Genomic DNA, 15,233 nt, shown 5'->3' with positions numbered 1-15,233 from the left:
CTAATTATTTGACCAACTTTTCACCATACCCATGACTGTCTGGCAAGCTTTTATTCCTCATTTTCAAGACCAGTTAAAAATTAACAAGAGGGAATTTCCCTGGTAGTCCAGTGGCTAAGACTACGTGCTCCCAATGCAGGGGGCCTGGTTTGATCCCTGGTCAAGGAACTAAGAGTTCTCAACTAAGAGTTCGCATACCACAACTAAAGATCCTGCAGGCCACATGCCACAACCAAGACCCGGCACAGCCGAATAAATAAATGTTAAAAAAAGATTAACAATAGGTAAAATATATTACATATGTACCAAATGAGTGCCTCTCAATATTATTTGCAGATATTATATATGCCTAGATTACATAAATATATATTTACATGCATATCTCCACCAAACCAAAGTTAAAAAATAACATGAATTGCATTCCATATTTTTGTTTTGTAGCCTATTATTTTGTTCTCAGTATAATTGTTCTGGATAAAACAATGAAGGATGGCTGTATTACATTTAAATTATTAAACCAACTTGGAATGGTTGAAGAGCCAAGGCTCTTTGAGTAAGTAGAATTTAGTATCTTTTTGTTTTGTAAAATATGTTTTCTTGAGCTTTTGGAGGATAATCTAAATAGTATAAATTTTCTATGCAGTGAGTCTTAAACTGTTAAATATTAAATGGATCTCTGGTGTCATATTCTAATTCATTCATTCTATGGAGGGAGATGCCGAATATGAAAGAAACTAAATAACTTGTTCATGTGATACATCTAGCTACTACAAGAGTTAGAAGAAGAGAAGAAACTTTCCACCTAATTTTGAACACTGATAGAATGCGTTGTAATAACTAATAATATCACCCCATAATATTTTATTACTTTAAATTGCTTAGAATTGTGTATATATGTATATACCCATGCACACATATACGTATGATTCATCACTTATTCTTATCAGACACATGGTGATCAGACACATGGTGATCCAAACTGAAATAGCAATGTTACCGTGCTCAAGGAGGTCACAGAATCCTGGAGGAGACTAATGCATAATTACAGCTCTGAGTAATAAGTTTTATAGTAGCAGAACACTTATGTGCTATGGGAGTACAGAGGAAGAAGCAAGGAAGCATTTGAAAGGGTGGTATTGCAGTCAGGGAATGGGAGATGGTGCTTTCAAAGGCATGGATAGGTAAGTACGTGAGTTCATTAATAGCACAGATTGCAGTCCTAGAGCAGTTGTTTCAAACTTGTTCAGAAGGCAAACTGTGAGTCTTGCTTTCCTTTACAAGAATCATGTTCTATGCAGAACACCATGAAATACTGATGCATTTTTATTCAAACACTTGATTATTGCATTTTTCATGAACAATGTAAAATATAAAACCCATATGCATGGTAAATCTATCCATCTAAGCCTGGCCAATGGCTTCTTGTTTTTCTATTAATAATTCTTTGCTCATAAATTTATACATGCTTTAGGATTTTAACCCTATTAGATGCCAGGGAAGTCAGAGACTTTTTTTTTTTTTTTCTGGTACGCGGGCCTCTCACCACCGCGGCCTCTCCCGTTGCGGAGCACAGGCTCCGGACGCACAGACTCCGGACGCACAGACTCAGCAGCCATGGCTCACGGGCCCAGCCACTCCGCGGCATGTGGGATCCTCCCGACTGGGGCACGAACCTGTGTCCCCTGCATAGGCAGGCGGACTCCCAACCACTGTGCCACCAGGGAAGCCCAATCAGAGACTTTTAAATGATCTTTTATTTCCCTTTTAAAAATTAGAAAAGGAATTTTTTTTGCTGTAGAAAATGTGTTATACAGTAGAAAGTGAGAATAATCTATAATTACATTGTCCAGGGATATTCACATTTACTATTTGGTTTATAAACATTCCTCTTTTTCTTCCTCCCCCTCCTCTTCCGTCTCCTTCTCTTCCACTTTCATCTCTTCCTTTTCCTCCTCTTTGTTCTTCTTCTACATGCCCCTGAACATGCATACATTATTTTTTTACTTAGCAAAATTAGGATCATTTTGCAAATGTGTTCTGCATTCTGATTTTTATACTGAATGCTATAGTGTGATCATTTTTTCTGTGTCACTGAAAATCACTTACACATCATAATAGGATGCCAAATATATTAATATGGCAATATAGGATTTTAAACAGAGAGTGTCAATATTGTGTATTCAGGGTAGAATGACTCCCCAGATGGATGAGTAATGGGGAGATTAGTGTGGAACAAGTGCAGAGTGGTTGCTATTGTAATAATTTATAGGAAAGATAATGGAGGCTTGGATAGAGTCAGTGGAAGTGGGTTTTTAGGATTTAGAGTAGATTCGTTTCTGTGATTAATTAAACATGTGAAAGTGAAGGGAAAAAACCCCATCTGGAGTGACTTTGAGTTTTAAGCTTGGTGACTATTTGAATTATGGTGCCATTTACTGAGCTAGGAGATACATGGAGAGGAGCCAATTTAATCATTCAATAAAATTTCTTGAACTGTACTAGAAATTAAGGACAAAATTTAGGGAGAATTATAGATTTCTGTCCTTTCATAAGTTTTGTCTAGTAAGCAGTTTGCAAATACATAATACAAATAAAATGATGATGTTCATCATTCCTGTTTTCAAAACAATTTTTTTTTTTTTTTTTTTTTTGCGGTACATGGGCCTCCCACTGCTGTGGCCTCTCCCACTGTGGAGCACAGGCTCCGGACGTGCAGGCTCAGTGGCCATGGCTCACGGGCCCAGCTGCTCCGCGGCATGTGTGATCTTCCCGGACTGGGGCACGAACCCATGTCCCCTGCATCGGCAGGCGGACTCTCAACCACTGTGCCACGAGGGAAGCCCTCAAACAATTTTTAATGAATATCTATACTGAGCTAGGCACTGTACTAGGTGCTGAATATACTATGATGAGAAAAACAGACATGATCCTACCCTCATTAAATTTACAGTCTAATGAGGGATATAAAATAAATAATTATAAAAATATGTAAATAAAAATCTGTCTGTGAAAAATGTCTTGAGGCAAATTATAGTATGTACAGGAATACAGAATAGGAAATGTGAAATAGTTAGTGGGGTCACTAAACTTTCTCTAACGCCTTTTTATATCAGTTGAGACCAAAAGGAGGAGCAGGAGTTAGTCGCTCTGCTGCATTCTGGGCAGAGGGGCCAACAAAGGCAAAACTCCTGAAGCAGGAGAAAGTAGAGTCCATTTTGGGAGCTGAAGGAAGTTTATTATGTCTGAGAACAGAGGCAGGGAAAGGAAGAGAATGATGAGAGAGGTAGAAAACACTTATATTTTGTAGGAATTAGAACCTGTAGGACATGTTCAAGGATTTCTATTTTATTCACTTGGCAAGTGAAACCAATGAAGTGTTTGCGCTGGGGCAGTCTGGTTGGAGCCAGGACTGGATTATTATTTTGGAAAAACAATTTAACCACAGTGGATTGGAGAGGGAAAAGACAGGATGCTGTTGCAAGAATAAAGACCAGGAACAATGGTGCCCTGAGATAAAGTGTTTACAGTGGAAATGGAAAAATGAGAATGAGGATGGATTCAAAGCAGATTCAGGATATTTCATAGACGGTCAGCAGGCACATGGGATAGATTAGATGTAGGAGTTAAAGAGAGGATGGGGGGACCTTCAAGATGGCGGAGGAGTAAGATGTGGAGATCACCTTCCTCCCCACAAATACATCTACATGTGGAACAACTCCTACAAAACACCTACTGAACACTGGCAGAAGACCTTAGACTTCCCAAAAGGCAAGAAAAACCCCATGTACCTGGCCATGTGGCTGACAGGGTCCATGTGCCTGGCCATGTGGCTGACAGGGTCTTGGTGCTCCAGGGTGGTGTCAGACCTGAGCCTCTGAGGTGGGAGAGCCGAGTTCAGGACATTGGGCCACCAGAGACCTCCCGGCCCCACGTAATATCAATTGGTGAGACCTCTCCCAGAGATCTCCGACTTAATGCTAAGATCCAGCTCCACCCAACGATGAGCAAGGTGCAGTGCTGGAGGCCCCATGCCAAACAACTAGCAAGGCAAGAACACAACCCCACCCATTAGCAGAGAGCCTGCCTAAAATCATAATAAGTTCACAGACACCCCAAAACACACCAACAGACATGGCCCTGCTCACTAGAAAGACAAGATCCAGCCTCACCCACCAGAACACAAGCAGTTCCCTCTACCAGGAAGCCTACAAAAGCCACTGAACCAACCTCACCCATTGGGGACAGACACCAAAAACAACGGGAACTACAAACATGCAGCCTGCAAAAAGGAGACCTCAAACACAGTAAGTTAAACAAAATGGGAAGACAGAGAAATATGCAGCAGATGAAGGAGCAAGGTAAAAACCCATGAGACCAAACAAATGAAGAGGAAAGAGGCAGTCTACCTGAAAAAGAATTCAGAGTAATGATAGGAAACATGATCCAAAATCTTGGAAACAGAATGGAGAAAATACAAAAAACGTTTAACAAGGCCCTAGAAGAATGAAAGAGCAAACAAACAATGATAAACTGCACAATAAATGAAATTAAAAATTCTCTAGAAGGAATCAATAGCAGAATAACTGAGGCAGAAGAACGGATAAGTGACCTAGAAGATAAAATAGTGGAAATAACTACTGCAGAGCAGAATACAGAAAAAAAGAATGAAAAGGATTGAGGACAGTCTCAGAGACCTCTGGGACAACATTAAACTCACCAACATTCTAATTGCAGGGGTCCCAGAAAAGAAGAGAAAAAGAAAGGGTCTGAGAAAATATTTGAAGAGATTATAGTTAAAAATTTCCCTAACATGGGAAAGGAAAGAGTCAATCAAGTCCAGGAAGTGCAGAGAGTCCCATACAGGATAAATCCAAGGAGAAACACGCCAAGGCACATATTAATCAAACTATGAAAATTTAAATACAAAGAAAAAATTTAAAAGCAGCAAGGGGAAAGCAACAAATAACATACTAGGGAATCCCTATAAGGTTAACACCTGATCTTTCAGCAGACAGAATGGAGTGGCAGGACATATATAAAGTGATGAAAGGGAAAACCCTACAACCAAGATTACTCTACCCAACAAGGATCTCATTCAGATTCGATGGAGAAATTAAAACCTTTACAGACAAGCAAAAGCTAAGAGAATTCAAACCAGCTTTACAACAAATGCTAAAGGAACTTCTCTAGGCAGGAAACACAAGAGAAGGAAAAGACCTACAATAACAAACCCAAAACAATTAAGAAAATGGTAACAGGAACATACATATCGATAATTACCTTAAATGGAAATGGATTAAATGCTCCAACCAAAAGACATAGACTGGCTGAATGGATACAAAAACAAGACCCATATATATGCTGTGTACAAGAGACCCACTTCAGACCTAGGGACACATACAGACTGAAAGTGAGGGTATGGAAAAAGATATTCCATGCAAATGGAAATCAGAAGAAAGGTGGAGTAGCAATTCTCATATCAGACAAAACGGACTTTAAAATAAAGACTATTACAAGAGACAAAGAAGGACACTACATAACGATCAAGGGATCAATCCAAGAAGAAGGTATAACAATTGTAAATATGTATGCACCCAACATAGGAGGACCTCAATACATAAGGCAAATGCTAACAGCCATAAAAGGAGAAATGGATGGTAACACAATAACACTATGGGACTTTAACACCCCACTTTCATCAATGGACAGATCATGCAAGATGAAAATAAATAAGGAAACACAAGCTTTAAATGACACATTAGACAAGATGCACTTAATTGATATTTATAGCATATTCCATCCAAAAACAACAGAATACCCATTCTTCTCAAGTGCTCATGGAACATTCTCCAGAATAGATCATATCTTGGATCACAAATCAAGCCTTGGTAAATTTAAGAAAATTGAAACCGTATCAAGTATCTTTTCCAACCACAATGCTATGAGACTAGATATCAATTACAGGGAAAAAAATGTAAAAAATAGAAACACATGGAGGTTAAACAATATGCTATACTAAACAACCAAGAGATCACGGAAGAAATCAAAGAGGAAATCAAAAAATACCTAGAAACAAATAACAAAACACGACGACCCAAAACCTATGGGATGCAGCAAAAGCAGTTGTAAGAGGGAAGTTTATAGCAATGCAATCCTAGCTCAAGAAACAAGAAACATCTCAAATAAACAACCTAAACTTACACCTAAAGCAATTAGAGAAACAAGAACCAAAAAACCCCAAAGTTAGCAGAAGGAAAGAAATCATAAAGATCAGATCAGAAATAAATGAAAAAGAAATGAAGGAAAGAATACCAAAGCTAAATAAACCTAAAAGCTGGTTCTTTGAGAAGATAAACAAAATTGATCAACCATTAGCCAGACTCGTCAAGAAAAAAAGGGAGAAGACTCAAATCCACAGAATTAGAAATGAAAAAGGAGAAGTAACAACTGACACTGCAAAAATACAAAGGATCATGAGAGATTACTACAAGCAACTATATGCCAATAAAATGGGCAACCTGGAAGAAATGGACAAATTCTTAGAAAAGCACAATCTTCCGAGACTGAACCAGGAAGAAATAGAAAATATAAACAGACCAATCACAAGCACTGAAATAGAAACTGTGATTAAAAACCTTCCAAAAAACAAAAGCCCAGGACCAGCTGGCTTCACAGGCGAATTCTATCAAACATTTAGATACGAGCTAACACCTATCCTTCTCAAACTCTTCTAAAGTAGAGCAGAGGGAGGAACACTCCCAAACTCGTTCTACGAGGCCACCATCACCCTGATACCAAAACCAGACAAAGATGTCATTAAAAAAGAAAAGCACAGGCCAATATCACTGATGAACATAGATGCAAAAATCCTCAACAAAATACTAGCAAACAGAATCCAACAGCACACTAAAAGGATCATACACCATGATAAAGTAGGATTTACACCAGGAATGCAAGGATTCTTCAATATATGCAAATCAATCATTTTGATATACCATATTAATGAATTGAAGGATAAAAACCATATGATCATCTCAATAGACGCAGAAAGAGCTGACAAAAGTTAACACTCATTTATGATAAAAACTCTCCAGAAAGTAGACACAGAGGGAACCGACTTCAACATAAGAAAGGCCATATATGACAAACTCACAGTCAACATCATTCTCGATGAAAAACTGAAACCATTTCCACTAAGATCAGGAACAAGATAAGTTGCCCATTCTCACCACTGTTATTCAACATAGTTTTGGAAGTTTTAGCTACAGCAATCAGAGAAGAAAAAGAAATAAAAGGTATCCAAATCAGAAAAGAAGAAGTAAAACTGTCACTGTTTGCAAATTACATGATACTATACATAGAGAATCATAAAGATGCTACCAGAAAACTACTAGAGCTAATCAATAAATTTGGTAAAGTAGCATGATACAAAATCAATGCACAGAAATCTCTTGCATTCCTTACACTAATGACAAAAAATCTGAAAGAGAAGTTAAGGAAACACTCCCATTTACCACTGCAACAAAAAGAATAAAATACCTAGAGATAAACCTATCTAAGGTGACAAAAGACCTGTATGCAGAAAACTATAAGACACTGATGAAATAAATTAAAGACGATACAAATAGATGGAGAGATATACCACGTTCTTGGATTAGAAGAATCAACATTGTGAAAATGACTATACTACCCTAAGCAATCTACAGATTCAATGCAATCCCTATCAAACTACCAATGGCATTTTTCACAGAACTAGAAAAAAAAATCTTAAAATCTGTATGGAGACACAAAAGACCCCGAATAGCCAAAGCAATCTTGAGAAAGAAAAATGGAGCTGGAGCAAGCAGGCTCCCTGACTTCAGGCTAAACTACAAAGCTACAGTAAACAAGTCAGTATGGTACTGGCACAGAAACAGAAATATAGATCAATGGAACAGGATAGAAAGCTCAGAGATAAGCCCACGCACTTATGGTCACCTTATCTTTGATGAAGGAGGAAAGAATATACAATGGAGAAAAGACAGCCTCTTCAATGGGTGGTGCTGGGAAAACTGGACAGCTTAAAAGGGTGAAATTAGAACACTCCCTAACACCTTACACAAAAATAAACTCCAAATGGATTAAAGACCTCAATGTAAGTCCAGACACTATAAAACTCTTAGAGGAAATCATAGGCAGAACACTCTATGACATAAATCACAGCAAGATCCTTTTTGACCCAGATCCTAGAGAAATGGAAAACAAAAATAAACAAATGGGACCTAATGAAACTTCAAAGCTTTTGCACAGCAAAGGAAACCATAAACAGGGCGAAAATAGTACCCTCAGAATGGGAGAAAATATTTGCAAATGAAGCAACTGACAAAAAATTCATGTCCAAAATATACAAGTAGCTCATTCAGCTCAGTATCAAAAAACCAAATAACCCAATCCAAAAATGGGCAGGAGACCTAAATGGGCATTTCTCCAAAGAAGATATACAGATTGCCAAAAAACACATGAAAGGATGCTCATAATCATTAGAGAAATGCAAATCAAAACTCCAATGAGGTATCACCTCACACCAGTCAGAATAGCCATTATAAAAAACTCTACAAATAATAAATGCTGGAGAGGGTGTGAGAAAAGGGAACCCTCTTGCATTGTTGGTGGGAATGTAAATTGATACAGCCACTATGGAGAACAGTATGGAGGTTCCTTTAAAAACTATAAATAGAACCACCATATGACCCAGCAATCCCACTACTGGGCATATACCCTGAATAAACCATAAGTCAAAAAGAGTCATGTACCACAATATTCGTTGCAGCACTATTTACAACAGCCAGGACATGGAAGCAACCTAAATGGCCATTGACAGATGAATGGGTAAAGAAGATGTGGCACATATATACAATGGAATATTACTCAGCCATAATAAGAAACGAAATTGAGTTATTTGTAGTGAGGTGGATGGACCTAGAGTCTGTCATACAGAGTGAAGTAAGTCAGAAAGAGAGAAACAAATACCGTATGCTAACACATATATATGGAATCTAAAAAAAGAAGGTTCTGATGAACCTAGGAGCAGGACAGGAATAAATACACAGACATAGAGAATGGACTTGAGGACACGGGGTGGGGGAAGGGTAAGCTGGGATGAAGTGAGACAGTAGCATTGACAATATATACACTACCAAATGTAAAATAGATAGCTAGTGGGAAGCACCCGCATAGCACAGGAAGATCAGCTCGGTGCTTTGTGACCACCTAGAGGGGTGGGATAGGGAGGGTGGGAGGGAGACGCAAGAGGGAGGGGATATGGAGATATATGTATGCATATGGCTGATTCACTTAGTTACACAGCAGAAACTAACACAACATTGTAAAGCAACTATACTACAATAAAGATGCTAAAAAATTTTTTTTAATTAAAAAATAAAAAATAAAGAGAGGATGATCTCAAGGGCAAAGCCTAGTTGTCCGGCTTGGGCAATAGATAGTGGTGCCATTTAAAATTATAAGAAAATTTCTAAGTTTTAGGGCAGCAGTGTCCAACCTTTTGGGCACCAGGGACCGGTTTTGTGGAAAACACATTTTCCAAGGACTGCGGGGGCACGGGGGGAGTTCAGCTGGTAATGCTAGCGATGGTTCAGGTGGTAATGCGAGCGATGGGGAGCGGCAGATGAAGCTTCACTCGCTCGGCTGCCACTCACCTCCTGTGTGGCCCGGTTCCTAACAGGTCATGGACCAGCACTGGTCAGCAGCCCGGCGGTTGGGGACCCCTGTTTTAGGGGTTTTGTTTTTCTTTTTTGGTGAGAGTTGAGTGTTGGGGAAGATGTCATTAAATTTGAACTTAGTGAGCTTTAGGCATCCTTGAGATATCCAAGTAGATATGGTGAGTAACAGCGGGTATATGTGTCTGGGTCTCATCAGACAGGGCTCAGCTGGCGGCAGAGGCTTGGTGGAGCACACAGTTGGTATTTGGAACCGGTGGAGCAGATGTGAGTTTTGGGGGGAAGACAACATGTTTCCATCTGGATATGTTGACTCTGAAGTATCTCTGAGAAATCTAGATAAGCTCTTGGACAGAAATTAGAGATATGACCAATGACATTATATTCTATGAAAGAGGAGGTTGTCACTCTGCCGCAGGGAGGAGGGATGGGTTTTGAGGGGAGTGATAACAACCTTTTCTGGATCTAGAGGCTGTGGGAGAATCAAAAGTAGAAGAGAGCAGGGACAAATATAAGATGGCAGAAGTGCTGGGTGTCCCGCTAGTTGCTTTTCAGCTATTCTATGTGTGATAGTTGCCTTTGCTCAAGTCAGTCATTGTTGCCTCAAAGGAAGAAATTATTTCAACAGATTTTTTTTTCAGTTTCTTTTCCTCTTCTTTTTCTTTCCCTTTCCTTCTCTTCTCTCCTTCCTTCATCCCCTTCCTTCCTTCTTTCCTTTGTACCTTCCACCCATCCTCCATCCCTTCCCCCTTCCCTGTCTTTCCTCCTCCTCCTCTTTCTTACCTTTCTCCTCTTCATACTCCTTTTCTGTTTCCTTTGGAGTCAGGCAGACCCATGAAGTGATAAAGTGGCACAGAACAACAAAGCATCACTATCTGAGGGCTCCATCTATTCAAAGAACGGCAATAGTTGTTCAGGGGCCTATAAAAAGAAGTAAAATGTGACTTCTCTAATCTTAGTAATATGTACAATCTAGATACCAAGTCAGAAAGACAAGATGTCCCAGTTTTTCTCAGAAAAGTTTTCCCAAACTATTTGAGTGTGGGGATATATATATTATTATTATTTTATTTTGTTTTTAATTACTGTTTAAATTATTTTAATTAATACTTTACCACATATTTTATTGTTTGGCCTTTTCCCTATAATATCGGTATTTCTATCTAATGTTTATAAGATTGTATTGATTTTGAAGTTGTATTACATTTTGAATTACTAATATAATGAGATATGAAATTTTCTGTTTAGGAAGAACAGATTATTTTATAAACTTCAAGAATTCAAGATTCTTGCTCAGTTTTTAAATGATGTTGTAAATATTTCAGCCATTAGTTTGGCATATTTTCAGAGCTCAAATCAGCAATGTTCCACATGCAGATACACTATTCAGCGTCTCAAGTTAAAATCACTTACATATCCAGAAAGGTAAGAAAACTAAATTTTGATTTCAATGTTATCTTTTAAACTTGAAAATATTGCTTTGCTAAGGAGTGGTTTAAAAATTCATGTATTTGAATATCTGTTTATTGTATTTTAGATTGTATTTTATATAAATGTTGGAATATCTAAAAGATACAAAAATTTTTTTTGGCTTAGATGAGATTTATTTTGGAATCACATTACCCAAGCAAAGAAAAAACACAATAATTTCATGAGACACAATAAACATGAAAAAAGTGAGACAAATGTCTGCCTTAGAACTTTATCAGTCATTTCAATGGGTTTCTGGATTGCTAGAAATCTCTCTTCTTTGGTTGACTGCAACACTTTATCTTTATCTCTGTTTATGTTCCTGTATTTATATACTTGATTTCCCAATTACCTTTTTGTGAATGTCGAACACAGTAAATAAGAATTTCTGGAGAATAAAAATAATAAGTGGTAAGCATATGCATTTAGATGAGGTCTACTTCAACAAAGGAGAACTGGGAAAATTCTTTGAAGTATGTTATTTTGTAAACTTTTGGTATGAGAATATTTAGTCATTCAAAAGTCAATGAGTGGGGACTTCCCTGGTGGCACAGTGGTTAAGAGTCTGCCTGCCAATGCAGGGGACACAGGGTTCGAGCCCAGTCCGGGAGGATCCCACATACCACGGAGCAACTAAGCCCATGCACCACAGCTACTGAGCCCGAGCACCGCAACTACTGAAGCCCGAGGGCCTAGAGCCCGTGCTCCGTAACAAGAGAAGCCACCACAATGAGAAGCCTGCACACCACAACAAAGAGTAGACCCAGCTCGCCACAACCTAGAGAAAGCTCGCACACAGCAGCGAAGATCCAGCACAGCCAAAAAATAAAAAATAAATAAATAAATTTATTTTAAAAAAACAGTCAATGAGTGAAATGTCATTGTAACGGAGAGATAACTTGCACTATCATATTCCACTAGTCTCCTCCATTAATACCTGTCTGAGCCTCAGGATGCTGAGTATGAACAAAGAAGTGTAGTTGTTATAGTTTTACATGCTCTGTTTCTGGCACTTAAATGTAAAGGATTTATATTGTTCTGGAATATATTCTTCTCCCTGTATATCATAACTGGAAAGAGAAACAAAAGAGTTTCTTCCTCAGTCTAGAAGAAGCATATGCTGTAAGTCTTGGCCAGGCATTAGCTAGAATCTTTGTATATAAAACAGCACATGAGCTCACTATGAGAAAGAGAAATTTAGTTCCATACATCTGTACAGTAAAAGGAACCAAGGATAATGTATATATGGGCAAGTGCCAGAGCTGGATACTCATCTCTCATTGTTCAAGCAGAGGAGAACAGGAAAAACACAACAACAAAATGGTGCCTAATTCAGCATCAGCAACATGAGAAAGATCCAACAGTCAAGATTTAGAAATAAGGTTGACTTTTTAAAAGATTTATTACAGGAAATTTCACAAAGAATTGCTTGGTGTTCTCAATAATATTTAAGGAAACAGTAATCCGTGAAGGAACAAGTGAAGAGCAAGATGATCAAACAACTGACCGTGATTAAATGGAACTGAGACTTAAGAAACTAAGGTCAACATCAAATTTAGTGTCAACATTAAAAACAAGAAAGAGTAGAATTATAATGTAGAAAACTCATTTTTAATAACCTACAGAATAAGGTAATAGAGAAGACTGAGGAATAATTTTTTGGGGAAATAATTAAAATGAAAAAATGTAGATACCTAGTATTGCTGAAGAGGAGACACAACAGAAGAAGTAACTACAGATCTGATGAAAGGAATCTCTCCTCAACTGAAGAAGATACAGATCTCAAATTGATAGAATGAACTAAGAACCAGGAAACTAAAAGAGAGCAACATTTTGAGCCACTCATATATTTTATTTTTAAGATTGAGTGATAAGTATAGAATTCTGCAAGTATTCAAAACTTCTTCATGGAATGGAAGATTTAATGCTGTAGCAATGGCAATTCTTATTAAACTCACCTGTAAGTTTAACAGGACTCCCATCAAAATCTCCAGAAGAGATGGCTTAGCTCTTCCTAATTAACTTGGAATAACAAATTACTGAGATGAGCCAAGAAAATTTGAATAATGAGAGTCGTGTTTATAACTTTAACTATGAAACAGAAAAGCAAATTCCAAAACAGCAATAATTTAAAAAATTTGACACTGGCAGAAGAATATATATGCATTTAAGGGAGTAAAAGGAAAACTCCAAAACGTAATTTTGTAGATCATGTGAATAACCTTTCAAGTAATGACACAACAATAAATGACAACTGAAAAAGAGTTTAATGTCTTAATTATAACATACTCAAAATTAGTTATAGATATAGTAACATATTAAATATAAAACAGTAAGGAGAAAACATAGGCAAATGTTTATGTATGCAGAATAATGACAGCCAAGACAGAGAAACTAAATGGAAAATATTAATCAATTTGCCTCCATACAAATTAAAAAAATAAAATCTGTATGTCACAAACATTAACAAAAACAAAATAAGAAAACTTATAATGTGTGGGATACAGAATGGCTTTAAATTATTTATATATTAATACATTTTATAAAAATACAGAAAGACACATCTCAGTTAAAACATAGAGAAACATCTTTTTAGTTGCCTTAGTCAAAAAACCTGGGTTCAGCATAGACGTCTTTTTCTGTCACACTCCACATCCAATCATAAAATCTTTTGCCCCTACCTTCTAAACATATCCAGTATTCAACCACAGTCTCAATAAAAGCCAAAGCCCTCACGATGGTTTACAAATCCCACCTGACTCGGGGGCTACACATCCACTATCCCATACCTCTTTGACCTCAGCTCTTCCTTCACTGAACTGGCTCTTTAGATCCAGCATTGCAGGCCTCCTTGCTGTTCCTTGAACAGACCAGGCAGGATCTTTCTTAGAACCTTTGCACGGGCTGTTTCCTCTGCCTGAAAATTGCCTTCCCTAGAAGCCTAACTTTCTCTTCAAGATTTTGCTCAGATGTCATTTTTTCAATATAGCAATCCTACCACTCCTGATCTCCCTGACCTTGCTCAAGTTTTGTTTGTTTTGTTTTTCCTCAGAGGACTTATAGGTAGTATACTACATACTTATTTATTATGTTTGTTGTTTATTGGTTGTCTCTTCCCATGTAGAATTTAAGTTCCTTGAGGACATTGATTTTATCCATTTTGTTCACACAAGTACTTCAACTGTGCCTGGTACAAAATAGACACTAAGTGAATAGTTGAATGAAGAACCACAGAAATAAATTGACAAAGAGCAGTTTAAAAAATTAAAGGAATAAATGGCTAACAGTCATATTTTAAAATTTGTAACCCCAATAGTATTCAAATAAATTAAAATTAAGGCAATGAGATATATCTCTTCCCAAGATGGAAAAAGAAAAATATCTGTTGTTGCTGAAGTTATACAGAAATTTCCACTGTGTTTCACTGCCGGTAGGTGTGTAAACTTATAAGCACATTCTGGAAAGAATTTAGCAAAATATGTCAAGAATCCTCAAATGTTAATACTTCTAGCCTGTTATTTCTTCTTCTAGAATTTATACTTCAGAGACCAGGTAGCATAGGGTAATGTTCAGAGTGCCTGAGTTTTCACTTTAGTTCAGTTCCTTGCTAGTTCTGTGACCTTGTCAAATTGATTCATCTTTCTGTGTCTCAGTTTTTTAATCTGTAAAATGAGTGTAGTGATAATCAACTTCACTACTAAGGTTAAATACTGTAACATTTATAAAGGATATTGTCTGACATAGAATAAGGGTTACACAAATGTTTGTGAAATAGATACAATATCAGAAATACACATAAATATTTGTATAGAAGAGAACTCTTTCAACAGTCTGATTTATAGTGCTGAAAATTAGAAATAAATTAACTGCTCAACAATGAGGCACTTGATAAATTTATTATGGAGTATCCACAATATGAAATGTTAGGCAATCATTAAAATGGCAAAATTACCATAACATAATGGTTAATGACTCATTTTAATATAATAAAAATATATGTATGCCATAATTAGAAAAAACTTAATGAAATTATTTCCTCTTATAAAG

At 37.2% G+C, this 15,233-nt stretch overlaps 1 protein-coding gene across 1 annotated transcript in view; it reads left to right on the top strand.

Annotated features, from left to right (window-relative positions):
- LIPI (lipase I) overlaps positions 1-15,233 on the top strand; it is a 57,178-nt gene that overhangs the window by 23,962 nt on the left and 17,983 nt on the right. The window contains exons 7-8 of the mRNA XM_079922281.1: positions 442-553; positions 10,965-11,141. Of these exons, the coding sequence (XP_079778407.1) occupies positions 442-553; positions 10,965-11,141 (289 nt within the window). The remainder of the gene's footprint in view (positions 1-441; positions 554-10,964; positions 11,142-15,233) is intronic.

This window comes from Stenella coeruleoalba (assembly GCF_951394435.1).
Source record: "Stenella coeruleoalba genome assembly, chromosome: 5".
NCBI classification, from domain to species: domain Eukaryota; kingdom Metazoa; phylum Chordata; class Mammalia; order Artiodactyla; family Delphinidae; genus Stenella; species Stenella coeruleoalba.
This window is presented reverse-complemented; position numbering and strand designations above follow the sequence as displayed.